This window comes from Athalia rosae, chromosome 1, assembly GCF_917208135.1.
Source record: "Athalia rosae chromosome 1, iyAthRosa1.1, whole genome shotgun sequence".
NCBI classification, from domain to species: domain Eukaryota; kingdom Metazoa; phylum Arthropoda; class Insecta; order Hymenoptera; family Athaliidae; genus Athalia; species Athalia rosae.
This window is the reverse complement of record NC_064026.1, coordinates 6,700,557-6,714,416: the sequence shown is the minus strand read 5'-3', so window position 1 is coordinate 6,714,416 and position 13,860 is coordinate 6,700,557. Positions and strand designations below refer to the sequence as shown.

Below are 13,860 nucleotides of genomic sequence, written 5' to 3'. Positions count from 1 at the left end.
AGGGATTAATAATTCGCCGCTATATGTATATACCGTACATACATATGCGTGTGCACCATCGGCGATGTAAAAAAGAATAACCGTTCGGCGTGTACGCTACATGTCCTGTGGGTTATTATCTTAGCGGGGTTCAGTTCGTCAGCCTTTGCCCCCGTGAATTAGTGTGATCGTGTTACATAAACAAATCGTTATCACCGTGACGTTGGTTCGCTCCAATATACATAAGATATACGCGGGTAAGTGGAACGGTTCTTGCCAAATCGTTCTCGCCCTCTGCGGACCATCTTCCCTTATTTCGCGCGAAATTTTTCATTGTTTTTTCATTGTTTTTGTTTTTTTTTTCGTTTGCGACGAAGATCGGTATCGAAACGAAAGGAAAGCCGCTCGTAGCGAGGAATGCATTTTTGTTTCTTCTACTCTGGAGCGTGCGACGTGCGCCAGGCAGCTAATCGAAACGCAAAGTATGCACAGAGAGACGAACGTGGACGACTCGGAACTCCGTGAAACAAAGAATAGGGAAATGAAAGGCCGCAAGTCCATCGGAATGCGCGGTGGCGTTTTGCTATCCTTCTATTGTATTATCGGGATTCTTACAGTCGCTGGTTTACGCTTCGTACGTTGCGTGTTACTACACACGATGTAGTAAATATTAAATACATGTCCACCGCGCACTAGAAAAAAAAACAAAAAAAAAAAACCAAAGTACACGCACAGCGTTTGTGATGCGCGCGAGTGTACGTGTGCGATGGCTATCGGGATACAACGCGTGTATAGCGCGAGTACGTTCCATCGGCGTAACGCCGTCTGAAAAGGTGTACCGCATGCGGGGGTGGCGAGAGAGAGCGAAGACTCTGTCCTGTCGTCCGCTACGCGTGGGAGAGTGCGGGAGAGACCGTCGTCTCTTACAAACCGATGGCAAAGAGAGAAAATCCAACACATATTCGCGTCCCATCCTCGCACACGAAGAGCACACGCGGCTAGGTGTTCTCCTCGCGGTACTCGTACGTCTACGTGTACGTATATACACACGTCGTGTACACATGTAAATACTCCGGGCATCGCGGTGGCTCGTTGCCCGGCGAGACTCGGAGGATCAGAAGCGGAGTTGGAGAGAGAAAGAGGTAGGTAGAGATGCGGAAAGAGCAGAGCGAGGGCGTAGTTTGACGGAGAGCGAGAGGAGCGGTGAACGTCGGGCAACGGGCGGGAGAATAGCGACGGCGGCGGCGGCGGCGGCGGCGCGGCGTCGCGACGGGGAAGAGAGTAAACCTCGACCGTGCTCCGAAACGGTCCTGCCGCCAGTCAGCCGTGCTCCGCCAGCGTGGGGAGTTTGTTTTCGCCCGCAGAATCGTTTCGGAAATCACGTTGCGGACGTATGCCCGTACATTCGAACGATTCATTTTTCCATACGTATATACATATATATATATATATATACACGTATTTATATTTTTCACGCACAAAACTGTGGCGGTAAATCGTGTGTTGCCGACGTTATTTTTTTCTACGCAAAAATAATCGACGATAATTATCGGACTATAAAATGAACGAAGTATAAAAAGAAATTGAAGTAAAGCAAACGATGTACATATAATGAAACTGATAAATTATTGCAATTAAATAAACGTCTGTTCAGTTATCGAAGCACAAACTGTACATACGTATATCGTGAAAGAAAACTGGACAAAACTCTAGAGGAAGATAGACGACGATTCGGAGAATACACCGCACATAGGTATACAAAGGGGGATTTAAAAATTTAAATGTCCGATCGTCGACTTTAAATCGACAGTCAGTGTTTTAAATTCCATCTACTATACGCTTCGCGTATCGAATGTAGTGTTTCTATATTATACCATTGTATTTTATCGTACAGGTGTACCGCACGACCATAGGTGCCATGTACCGTGACGCGTGTGTTATTTGATAACTCTAATACCAACGTTTCGTTTTATTTCCTTGATTTAATATATTTATTTTTTATTTCCTCCCTGTTGTTCGTTTTTTTTTTCTTTTCTATCCTTTCCAGATCCCTCCTCCAAACGTCATTTCTGTCTCACCCAACGAACTCGTCGGTTTCAACGATTTAATGACATAATGACGTTATAAAGTGTGATTACTCTTCCCAACAGAATAAATAATTACCGAGGAGTAGAAAGAAAAAAATAAAAAAAAATAAAAAAAAAAAGAAGCCACGTTCCTCACGTGAGGATAAATCACCACGCTATATTCCGTTCTTCGAAGTGATTACAACCGGCTGTCACAACTAGGAGAATAATCAGAATCGACGTTCGTTGCGACGCGATAGTTTGCCTGAAAACCAGTCATCGGCTATCCGTCCATTCGGTTCACGAACGTTAATAAAGAAAGAGATAGAGAGAAAGAGAGGAAAGAAAGAAGGAGAGGGGAGAGAACTTGACCTCTACCACAAATGGCCACTATTTCAATACAACCGAACAGTTCCATCGGCTATTTCGAAGGATCCCCGCACCGCTTGACCATTGCCATGACGTCCACTGGTCAGTGAACATAACGAAGTGTGCTCGTAGAAACAAACGTCATCGGATTTTGAAGCCGTAACGAAACTGGAATAACATTTACTGGTGTAGTTAGGATTTCGCATTGTTTTCGCGTTTTTTTCATTTTGTTTTTATTTCCTCCAGATTTTAGTTGAATTATTTTATCGCAATTAGAGTTGAATTATTTTTTCAACGTTCGATCGGGTATCGATGTTCCTCGATTGAAAAAAAAAAAAAAAACCGACTCCCGACTAATAAAGGAAATGGGAATAAAAATGGTAACCACGTAAAAAGTTTTTAACGAGCGAAGGTGTCGACGATAAAATATCGAGTGATTATGATATTGTAAATACGCGTGTTAAATTTTATCATCGACCAATTCTTAAGCGGGTTTTCGCTGTTGTTGTACGTGAGGTAAAACTGAACGAGTCAGGGAGACACTACTCCGTTCGTAAGAAAGTATCGCAACGTGATATTACGAAATTTTGTGGTGAAATTCACGAGTTTCGACTGCAGGGGAAAAATAATATAATAATACGGTAATACAAACGGGGAAGTACTCCGAAGTAATACTTACGTCTCCGGTAGGTAGGTTATTCGCACGTACCTATACCGTTTTACCAATTGCCGCACAAAGAAATACACATCAGCGTTTCTCCCGCTGCTGTTTCACATACGTTTATATTCTTCTCTCTTTTCCTCTCGATTTTCGTCCGCATTCCCCCGTGCGCTTACTCATTCCTTTTTTCAACGCTCCACCTACGTCCGCGTCGCAGGATTCCCCGTTTCCGTTTTTTTCCTTTTGTTTTTACTCGTTCTTATTCTCATTCTTGTTAATCTCCGTCCTCCTCTAATCCCTCCGCTGGTAAAGGAGACGTACGGCAAAAGGGGCGGCGAACCCACGTGTTGTGTCGAACGGAGAGAAACGCTCTCGCGTTCTCCTGGACCGAATAAAACTACTCGTCGGCTCTATTCGCGCGGTGGTGATTTTTTTACAATTTTGTTTTTTTTAGTGCTGTACGAATGTTGGATGTTTACGAATTATCGAGAATCCGAATCGGTCGCTAAAAATCCGGACACGACAGTGACGGAAAGGAAAGGGGCGTGGAAAGAATCCGAGGAGATTGAATAAGAGGAACTCACGACCTTTCGATTCGTTCGTGTCGTCATTATGAGTGCTGTTACAAAATGTGCGAAGTGGATCCCGTCCGCGGTGGTTTTAGTGATGATAATTTGCAATCCCGCTGTTTACGGTTACACGAATCAATGGGCTGTTCACATCGATGGAGGTCCGGAAGTCGCTAAAGACGTAGCGAAGGACTATGGATTCCGGTATCTGGACAAGGTGAGCATCGACGATTATCGAGCATGCAACGCGTCGTTTAAACGATCGCCCCTGATCACCGGCGATTCCTTTTTTTTTCTAATTTCGATTTTTAATCGAAAACGCCGTACGTATCGTCGAGTGGTACGTTTCGCCGATGAATGAAGTATATGGTAGGAAAAAAATGGCGACTTTATTTATAACGAGGGGAGAACGATGCTATTATGGCCAAAATCAACGACTGAGCACAATGACAATCGAGAGGGACTTCATAATAAACCGGGAGAGTGACGCGCGATCAGATGAGACGAAAATTATAGGGGAAAGTCGAAGGCAAACACGTCGAATGAGAGAGAAAATTAATACCGCGTTCCGTCTATACTTCGACTCTACCCTCTCCGCGATACGATTTTCATTTTATTCGCTCATTTTTTACAACCTTTTTTTTCTACCCGATTTACAGAATTGAAAAATTATTACATCAAAAACCAGACGTAGCTATTACTTGTGATTTTTTTTTCGGCTTCTTTTTTTTCCTAACTAATGTGCGAAATTAGTTCCGCTCTTTTGAACGAGGAGAAAAAAACTTGCGTTATCGCCACGCATTATGCTCTCGCATCATGTAACTGAAACCTTGCGAATTAACGATCGATTACCTACTCGGCGGAAAAAAAGAAAAAGAAAAGAAAATGGAAAAATATATGTGATTCATATCGCGAAGAACCGTCGGATAGGCACGTCGACGGCGAACGAGTGCAGGCAACGGTGGTGCGTCCCTGCACTTGTCGTTATACCTACTCTGTGTTATGTCACCACTTCGCCGCTTTACGCAACCAAACTTCTCCATACATTGATATGCGCAAGTTGTCTAATTCGTGCAACACAAACAGGTACACGAACAGGTGGTGGTTAGACCGGAAAATGACGAAAAACAAAAACAAAAAAAAAAGGGGCGGGGGTGAGGGGATAGAAAATTACGCGAGAAAAATCAAAAACTGCGAGCGGAGGTTATTATATAGTTGCATGGTTTCGAACTTTTAACAAGTCGGCTATAGAAACTGCTAACTTCGGACGGGGTGGATGGTAAATACCCATAAGCCGCCAGGCTGCAGATGCAGCGGCAGCAGCGGTATGAGATATAATAGGTACACCGAACTAATTGTAAGTTAGCTGATTTCTATGTACGTAACGGTGGTGGGTTGGCTATACAGCTATACCCGTACCACCCCGAGCTGGCGATGCTGCGCGAGAATTCATGCGGGATCTCCCTATTGATGACGATCATCTTGCATAAGGTGCACGTATACGTATCTGGTCTGATTTAGCCCTGGTAAACAATGCCGGGGCTTTTGGTTCGCGAATGGGGTTATTACCGCGTGTATTCTTGTTTCGGTGATAATGCGGTGATACGTCATCGGTTTGTAACTATTTCGAGGAGCGGTTGTTAATTAAACAGAACTCTGATTGTGGGAGCCGGTTGCTGACGGAAGGCTTTGTTACCGTCGTTTACACGTGTTGCAAAGCATACTACAGGTTCGAAGCTCCCTGCCGACGTTGTTCGAGCCATTTCGCCTGTACCGAAAGTGAAGAGAGCCCAACTTACCGATTTAAGCTATATATATATTTCAGGGAACGCGGTAAGGGAAGAGCGTTATCAAATATATTACGGAGTCGCGATAAAAAAATCATTCCACTCCACCCCGGCGAATAACGTGAAGGGAGGGGAGGGGTAAAGAATAAATAACAGAAATGAATAAATGAAATTTATATATTACATACGATATAAATGAGAATGAAAATACATCCCCTCGCCTTCATACTTTTGAACTAATGTACCCGGTCCGACCCGGTCAGACGACGAAAATAATTACAAATTGCGAATGACAGAAATTTGAAATGGCGAATGGGAAATGTGTAGGAACGATGTAATTCCTAGTGACTGACGTCGCTGCAATGCACGAATGACATGCGAGTGTACCGTGGCGATCGAAGCCCCGTTGGATAAATGAAATTTTTTTTAATTTTTTTCGTTCTTTGACATCAAATTTATTTATTTATTTTTATCTCGACGCGTGTTGATTAATTACTGCCATAAAATCTGGTTTTTTCATCGGTAAAGACGTATCGATAACAGCTACGAAGACGACCGAATATATACGCATGTATACGAGTTACACGTTACATCGTCGCGGAAAATAAATATAGCGATGACATTAATTGCACAGTTGGCGTTATGAAGAGAACCTGATTCAACATTTTCGGGTAAAATTCCAATAACGATTAAAGTCTTATTATCGTACGATTTTCATATCGTCATGTGTTTGCAATGTTAATGACTAATAAATAATACACAAAAGCTGCAGTCTCACATACTTCCAGCTGTGTAGATTGACACCTAATAGGTACACCGATGTAGTACGTAAGGCAATAATAACTATATCCTAAAACACACCGCTGATACCGCGACTAAACCCGTATATAATATATCTATCTACCTATATATTTACCGCGGTTACGTGTAGATTATTTTATTGGCTCCAACTTTTTTTTTTCCCAACTTTCCATATCGATATTATTATCAAACCATGACACGGTCATAGGCACGTATACCGATTATTGCACGTACGGCTTTTTCCTTTTCCCTTTTTGTTTTTTTCTTCTTTTCTACCTTTTTTCATTCTTTCATTAAATGTTTTCATTGCCATTGCGTCACTTTTGGTGCGTATAATTATAGATACGTCTCGGCTCGGTGCAGACTCTATGTACTTAAGTTTCCATGTAATTTTTTTGCGTCAGTCGGACCGCGGTTGCCTCTGAATATAAAAACCTTATTTCATATTTCGCACCAGCACGAATGTGTTAATTACACCGATTTTCGAAACTACACAAACCTAAGTAGGACCTCCTCGGCTACGACACGGGGCGAAGGGGGCGAGGGGGGCTGATGTCCAGAATTCGCCTAGCGATTCGTCGATCGCAATTGCATGATAAATAAAAATCCGCAGACGGTGGTAAAATTCTTTCTTCCAAGTTTTTCGCATCGTAAGCGCGCGACGGCGATATCCACTGTACGAGCAACCGCGGTAAAGTAGCAGCTGACTTTCCGTTGCCCTTTAAAATACTTGCTCGCCTTGGCGGTCAAGTCGTAAAACTCGATCTGCTTCGGTTTGCTGTATGCTGATAGTTTTGCAGCTCGCGGTTGTTGCAGTCCTGACGTCGGAGTCACGAGAATCGCTTTACGTCACCACGTGCATCGTCCGTATTACCCGCTGCACCCACTCTCTACGTGTATCGTTCTTGTTAACCCGATAATCGAAGAATAAAAAACGAGGCAAAAACAAAGACGAAAAATACGTCGGAGGGAAAAAGAAAAAGATCATCCTGGAGCCACGCGTTCTTCTATTTCACTGACAGCAGCTAGCTAGCTTTCCTCCGGAGAGATATATATATGTATAATAGACGAGAGAGGTCCTCCACCTCCAGCGGTATTGATTCATTATTTTATCTCTCTCGCTTCCTGTTTCTTTGATTTTTCTTCTTTTTTTTTTTTTTCTTTAATTTCATCTCTCGATTCCTTTCTCAGAATCCGTCCATCTCGTACTCATTCTTTTTGATCTTCTCCTTTTTCTAACTCGTGCATTTCATTTTATTTTATTTCTCTTCCATTACGCAAGTTTGCGTCTCCGGGTTTTGGACGAGACGAAAAACTGAGTGAACTTTTCACATCGTTCGAAAAATTATTTTCACTATCGTTCTTCACTGTTATCTCAATTGATTCCAACGAATCGTCGATTCGATTAGAATCTTCTCCGTAGGTTACGCTAGGAAATTTTCAAAATGCATTTTTTCCATCTCCCGTTCATTCCGGAGTTGAAAGAAAATTTGCGCAAATATGAAAAGAGAATAAAGAAAGATTATCCACTTTTTTCCACAAGTGCAGACCTCACCGAGGGTTTCGAAACGGGTTTATTTCTGTGCCGAAGAAACGCGGATATGAGAATTGTTACATCGACGGTGTTAGAAATAAAATCGAACAAAAAAACTCACGCGAGTCAAAAAACGTCTGCAGGGCATTAATAAATATTTGAATAGCGCTTACGCGTCCATTCACGCGCCACGTTCACGTTCTATTTTACTATTTGGAATTATATAGTTATTTGTAGATTTAGTGTAGACGTATAGGTATATTTTATCGTAAAGTGTCTACACAATATATCAAGCGTTTGTTCGTGTTTTAACAAAATTATGAGCTCAATCCTGAGCCTTTTTGTAAACGATGATGATGTAGGTGGAATCCCCGAAGCCGCGGCCGCCACGAATTTTACACAAAGTTTTGTTCAATGTAAACGTTCATAAATTGTGCGAGAGCTTTTAAGAGGAATTAAAGCATAAGTTCCTATGCCACGCTGGAAACTCGTCATCGCATTATTAATTGTAAGCGGTGAGTTTTGAAGTTGAATTTCCGTTTTTGGTTCTTCTGTTTTCCAATTTTTATTATTCGCGTTCATTACATACGAGCGAACGGGGTTTTTTTTTTTTTTACCTTTGCACATCGAGGGTTGAATGAAAATGAAAAAACAAAATTCAGGTTTCTCTTCTTCTTCTTCTCCCTTATTTTTATCTTTTTCAAATCGAAACGATACAGTGGATTGAGTCGCGCGGTGTAGTTTTTATCTGAAAATCCCGTAACAGAAGCGGGGAGGCTGCTGTATGTTTAGTGGGAGGCGCGTAACACAGAAGGACGTACCGGTTTTGCCCAGACGTTTTAAATCTGCCGGACCCAAAAGCTGCTGCATTCTTCCCCCCTTCGTTTCAACCTGTTCCCTCACAATCCTCACGAGTCGGGCCCTCTTTTTCCATTTTTTTAAAAACTCTCCTATTTTCGGAGCGGTTTTTGTCGGATCGACCGGTGCATGCGTGAAATTTTCACGAAAAACCGATAAAAATGATTACATCTATTTTTAAATTACCCTTCGATAAAAAAGAAAAAAAGAAATATCGACGAAGTCACAGTCGTTGAATACTTTCTCAAATAATTACGCCATAGCTGATATTCTTTCTGGATATCGATCAAGAAATCCGGGGAATTTTTATTTCCTACAGGAACAAGTTCTGTCGTATAGAGCTGGTTATCTCGCATCGAGATCGTTAATTTTTTGAAGTTATATTCGAAGGTTTTTCTTACGGTTCGCTGTATACGTGTAATATGTTATAACGCGGGTTCAATTGGTCGTGATTTATGAAACGGAACGGCTCTTTATTACGAAGTGTGCGTTACACGTGCGCAGAGTCGAGCGAGTGTCGTAGAAGGAAATGAAAGGACGAAATTCGTTTCGTGTACGACCGGTATACATAGTATATGTACATATGTACCGCGAGAGATCAGTGAACGGGTAATGATGTCGCCTAGGTATATAGTGCGATTATGTATATCGGCTGGTAAATCTCTGATGAAAATTTTACACCAAAATGGGTTTGTATATCGATCAGGTCGGCAGATAACGCGATTAGTAACGCTAATTAATGCGATAGGATGATAGACGTTCCCAAATTATCCAACATGCCCCGTCAACGCGGACGAAAAAATTTACGAAAACTTGCCGCTCCCGGCTCTCATATGCGTATGTTACACGCAAATTCGCATCGACAGTGCGAACTTCAAAATTTTCGAAAATGCGGGAAACAGGGAAAAGAAAACGAACATCGAGATTCGTAGTCTCTCGACTCTCGGGTGAATTTCCAACGCAGTCGTCATCGCGAAGAATTCAATTAGGTAAGACGAGAGTCGATACGAGTCGGAGGAGCGGGATTACGCGGTCATTCGGATCTTCTCTCGAGATGATCGTCTAGACCCTGCAGAGTCTAGACTCTAGCCAGGCAGAACGCTGCGAGCAGTCGTTAGACCGGTCCAAGGCCCTCCGACTCCGCTCTCCTCCTGCTTATGCATTTTACCGTGGCGCCCTACGGTCCTCCCGTCTTCCTTTCTCCCGATGCAGTTCGCTTCCCTTTCTCGATCGTCCGCTCTCCGAGGCGGTGCCCCCCCCCATCTCTGACCACCTTCGATGGACTGTTGCGAAGTGTTTGACTCCTGGGTCAGCAAAAGTTGCTCCAAATGGCGGAGCCCGTCGCCCGTTTCGTTTGGTAATTCGCTCGGTGTCCTCCTCGAAGAGGTGAAAAAAAAAAAATAAAAAGGATCAAAAAGCGCAGCGTATTTGTAATCGAATCAATTTCGAAAATTCGTATCGTCCCACGTCGTTGTTTGAAGGAAAGAATTCTTCTTCTTTTTTTTTTTCTCCTCGGCTCGAACAACTTCGCGTCGGATTCGATTCAGTTCACCTCAACGAACAAAAACGATACGCCGTTTGCGCCGAGTTCACAGCCAACTGTATGAGATGAATGATCTGTTGTGATGCCGGGCTGAATTCATCTGACTTATTTGCTTATATTTGCCGGTTACGGTCGATTAGTCTCAAGGCCGTTTATCTTTTGACACCCCTAATGACTCGGGACCAAGACTCGCTCTCGAAGAGCTCCTTGTTATACCGCCGTATCAAGGGCTCCGGGATAAAACTCTCTGAATTAATCATTTCAATGAAAGCTCTGTAATACCTATACCCCCCCCCCCCCCCCCCCCCTGTGGTATAGCTGTAGGAGAGTTTATAGGCGAAACTCGACGAAGTGCACTTGTCACAACTAATCAACTTATATCGTGTATATATACAATACATATATAAGCGCCCGAGTGTTTTATCAATTGCCCAGATACATGTAGGTATGTAACAGCGGTCTAGCTATATATGCATATATATGTACGTATTGTAAAAAGCTCAGCTGCGTTAATATTGCTTCAGAAGCGAAAAAATTTAATTCATGTGGCGGACGCTTCGGTATTATATACGGGTTTCTAAAATTAACGATCTCCCTAAACGCTCCGGCCGCACGTGCTCAACGGTGCTTTGTTTCTATAATTTCTATCTCTCCTTTCATCATTTTTTTTTTTTTTTTCATTTTTCGTTTTTCGTTTTCTCATTGCTTTTTTTCCCTTCAATTTTTTACCCTACCTCATCTCTCCGCGGCTAATTTATTAATACTCATATATGCGCTTTTCGGAGGGCTGTTCTGATCCACGTATACGTGCACATGTATTCTATATTAAGAATATTATTCTTCGCTCATAACTTCACATGTATAAGCAAAGAGAATGGATTTATTACGTTGTTGAATGGGTGAGAAATCGATCTATAGAAAATCAAAAAAATATTTCTACTTTGCGTTCGCCGAGCGTCTTTCATTTTCACGTATAATTGCACTCGCGACGTATAGATGCGCGGTAATATCTCGATGTGAAGATAACCTGCAACGCAGAACTACTCTGCGCTGGGATTCCAATTCTCAGTATTGAGTTTTGCCGTTGTGCTACTTATATACCGCAACTATACAGTCGTACACTGCAGCATATCGAGCTGAAATTTTCAACGAACTTTGATCGCACTTATACCGGTGTGAAAAAAAATTTTCCAATTGACCGCGAAGAGTATATGAACTTTTTTTGTCATATTTTTTAAAATTAGGCGAATTATTTCCACCGTTTTTTTTGATACGGAAATCCGGGATGCCCGCCAATTAGGGAGAAGGTCGTATAATCTTCGGTACAATCGACGTGGGTATCTACGATCTCATAGATTAGGTTACATTTCGGTATCACCCAGCAGTTTGACTCGTTGGTACGGATCATTACAACGTAAGTATATAGACCCGCGTGGGTATGACAGTTCGGATCTTAATTAACTTCCTTATATTTCTTTTGATCTTTGTGCCGATAAAAAAGTAACATCTGCTGTCGCATGCGGCGTTAATAAGTGACGATAATAAAAGTCGAACGTTTATGAATTCTGTTCTTTGTTTTTTTCTTTCGTTTCGCGACGATATCGAGCTATATCTCCGCAGGTTTAACGCCACATAGATTATCACCATGTGATGGGTTATCTTGTGATAATTATCGTTCCTCGTTGAGCTCGCCGGCCAAGTACCTACTCGATAAATGAACAACCAGTCAGACGAGAAAGAATAAAAATTATACGAAATGAAAAATGGATGTGTTCGAATTATTGAACGATGATTATGATTTGTAATTATATCATGTAGATATATTCGTACAAGTGTCGCTCGTTAGATTTTTCGTCACGTTCCTGCACTCGAATATAACGTTACGAATTATATATTATACGTACATCGCAGTTATATCTGACCCAGCGATTTCAATCAGATGAAATTTTCGATCGCACAAAAACAGAAATGGAAGGCAGACGTTAGAAAAAAAAAAAATCTCGAGGAATACGTATAAAGTACGCATGAATTTTGTTATCTATGCTCTTGTGGTCTGTATGAACGCGCGGAATTCTATGTCCACCATTTGGATCGCGAGCACTTAAGTGCAAGGGGGATAGATAATTTCGTAAGGATAATACGAGCGGAGAGAAAGGAGGTATTGGGAAAAAAAAAGAGGAAAAACGTGAGGAGGACAAAGAGAAAAATTGCCCCGAACTGGGGCTTTCTTTAGGGCGAACCTTTGGCCGTGTATCGAAAAGGCCGTATTTCAGGGTTTGCCGGAGACTCCGCCTATTCGACGAACGATAAGATTACGTGCCTACGCCGACACGCACTTAGGCCACGCGGTATATAAACCTTTATATAGGCCACGAGGACGACCCCGCGAGCCTTCCCCATCCACGACTTATGTCGCGCTGCCCCCGCTCAAATGCATTTGTACCATTTCACTCGTTTCGATTCCGCGTCCTTTATGTTCTCGAAATTTTTTTTGGTGCGAAATTTTCACGCTCTCCGGTCAGAGGGATCAAATTTTTGATCCAAAAGTCTTCCCATGCCGCAAATTCACTTTGAGTGAAAAGCGAAACGTTCCAAAGTGAAATTTTCAGTGAAAAAATTCACCGAATATTATTCATAGAGCCATCATGCACCGCCGTATCTTTTTTCTCTTATTCGCGAATCAGGTTGCGTAGATTACTATTTTTTTCATTTTTTGGAAAACTGGTACTGCGAAGTATCGCGTTTCACGAACAACTAAAGAGAACCGATCTACGCTCGCAGTGTTGCGTGACGAAGTAAAAAGGACGTTCATTGATTCAAATGAACTCCGAAAAAAAAAGAAACGTTTTCACATCATCACGGGCAACGAAGTGTAACGACGACGACGACGACGACGACAAGTTAATTTCCCGATGGTCTTCCGATCGATCAACGACGTTATCAAAATGATCGCGAACGGCTGGATGCGCTTCATCCTTGATCCCGGTTCGTAGCGACGTTGATTCTGGGCCATGGATACGGACGATCACCGCACCTGGGCCCAGGTGACGTCCCAGGTGTGGCTAGGTGAGTCTAGGTCACCGTTCGATCCGTCCGTAGGTACGAGTTCCCGAGGCTTGTCGTCGCCGCGCGGAACTGTTACTTCTCGGTAGCCCGCCAGCGGAGTTCCACGGTCTTTTGTACCCCACCTATTCGCGTCTGCAGTGCTCTGGAAATCTCTATTGGATCTGGACACGGTTTGTGTACGAACTTCGTTATACAAACCATCGGCGAATGGATCGAGGACTTTTATTCAATAACGTCGATGACTTTACCCACTTTACTCGTCGCTTATTGAAACGGCGCGGGGTCGTTCGTTCGTGAATATGAGAAAACCTCTGTGGCCGTGTATTTCAGATGGGGCTTATTATGATACACCGTCGACGTTATTGCGAACGTTGATTAGCTACTCGGATTCTAAGGCCGGCGCATGTACGGGGTGGCGAGAGAGAAAAAAGAAACCGATTTCAACCCTCGCAGCGCGGTTCGAGTGCGCGCTTTCTTCGAAAAGGATACAATGGTAGTTTTTTTCGAAACGCAGGCGATTCAGCTGCCGTATCTACGTCTGCGGAGAAATATGGTGAAAATTGCGAGAAGATAGAAGAGTGAAAATTCGATGATTCGGATATATTCAAACACGGCCCGTCCACGTGT

General features: G+C 42.8%; 1 protein-coding gene across 6 annotated transcripts in view; it reads left to right on the top strand.

Moving 5' to 3' along the window:
• The first annotated feature begins 1,265 nt into the window (after positions 1-1,265).
• LOC105688046 (furin-like protease 1) overlaps positions 1,266-13,860 on the top strand; it is a 112,258-nt gene continuing 99,663 nt past the window's right edge. The window contains exons 1-2 of one of the 6 annotated variants that reach the window (XM_048657858.1): positions 1,282-1,732; positions 3,530-3,861. In XM_048657858.1, the coding sequence (XP_048513815.1) occupies positions 3,688-3,861 (174 nt within the window). In that variant the 5' untranslated portion in view covers positions 1,282-1,732; positions 3,530-3,687. Of the gene's footprint in view, positions 3,862-13,860 lie in introns of all 6 variants that reach the window. The other 5 variants (XM_048657854.1, XM_048657850.1, XM_048657848.1 and 2 more) reach the window with 5 other exon arrangements.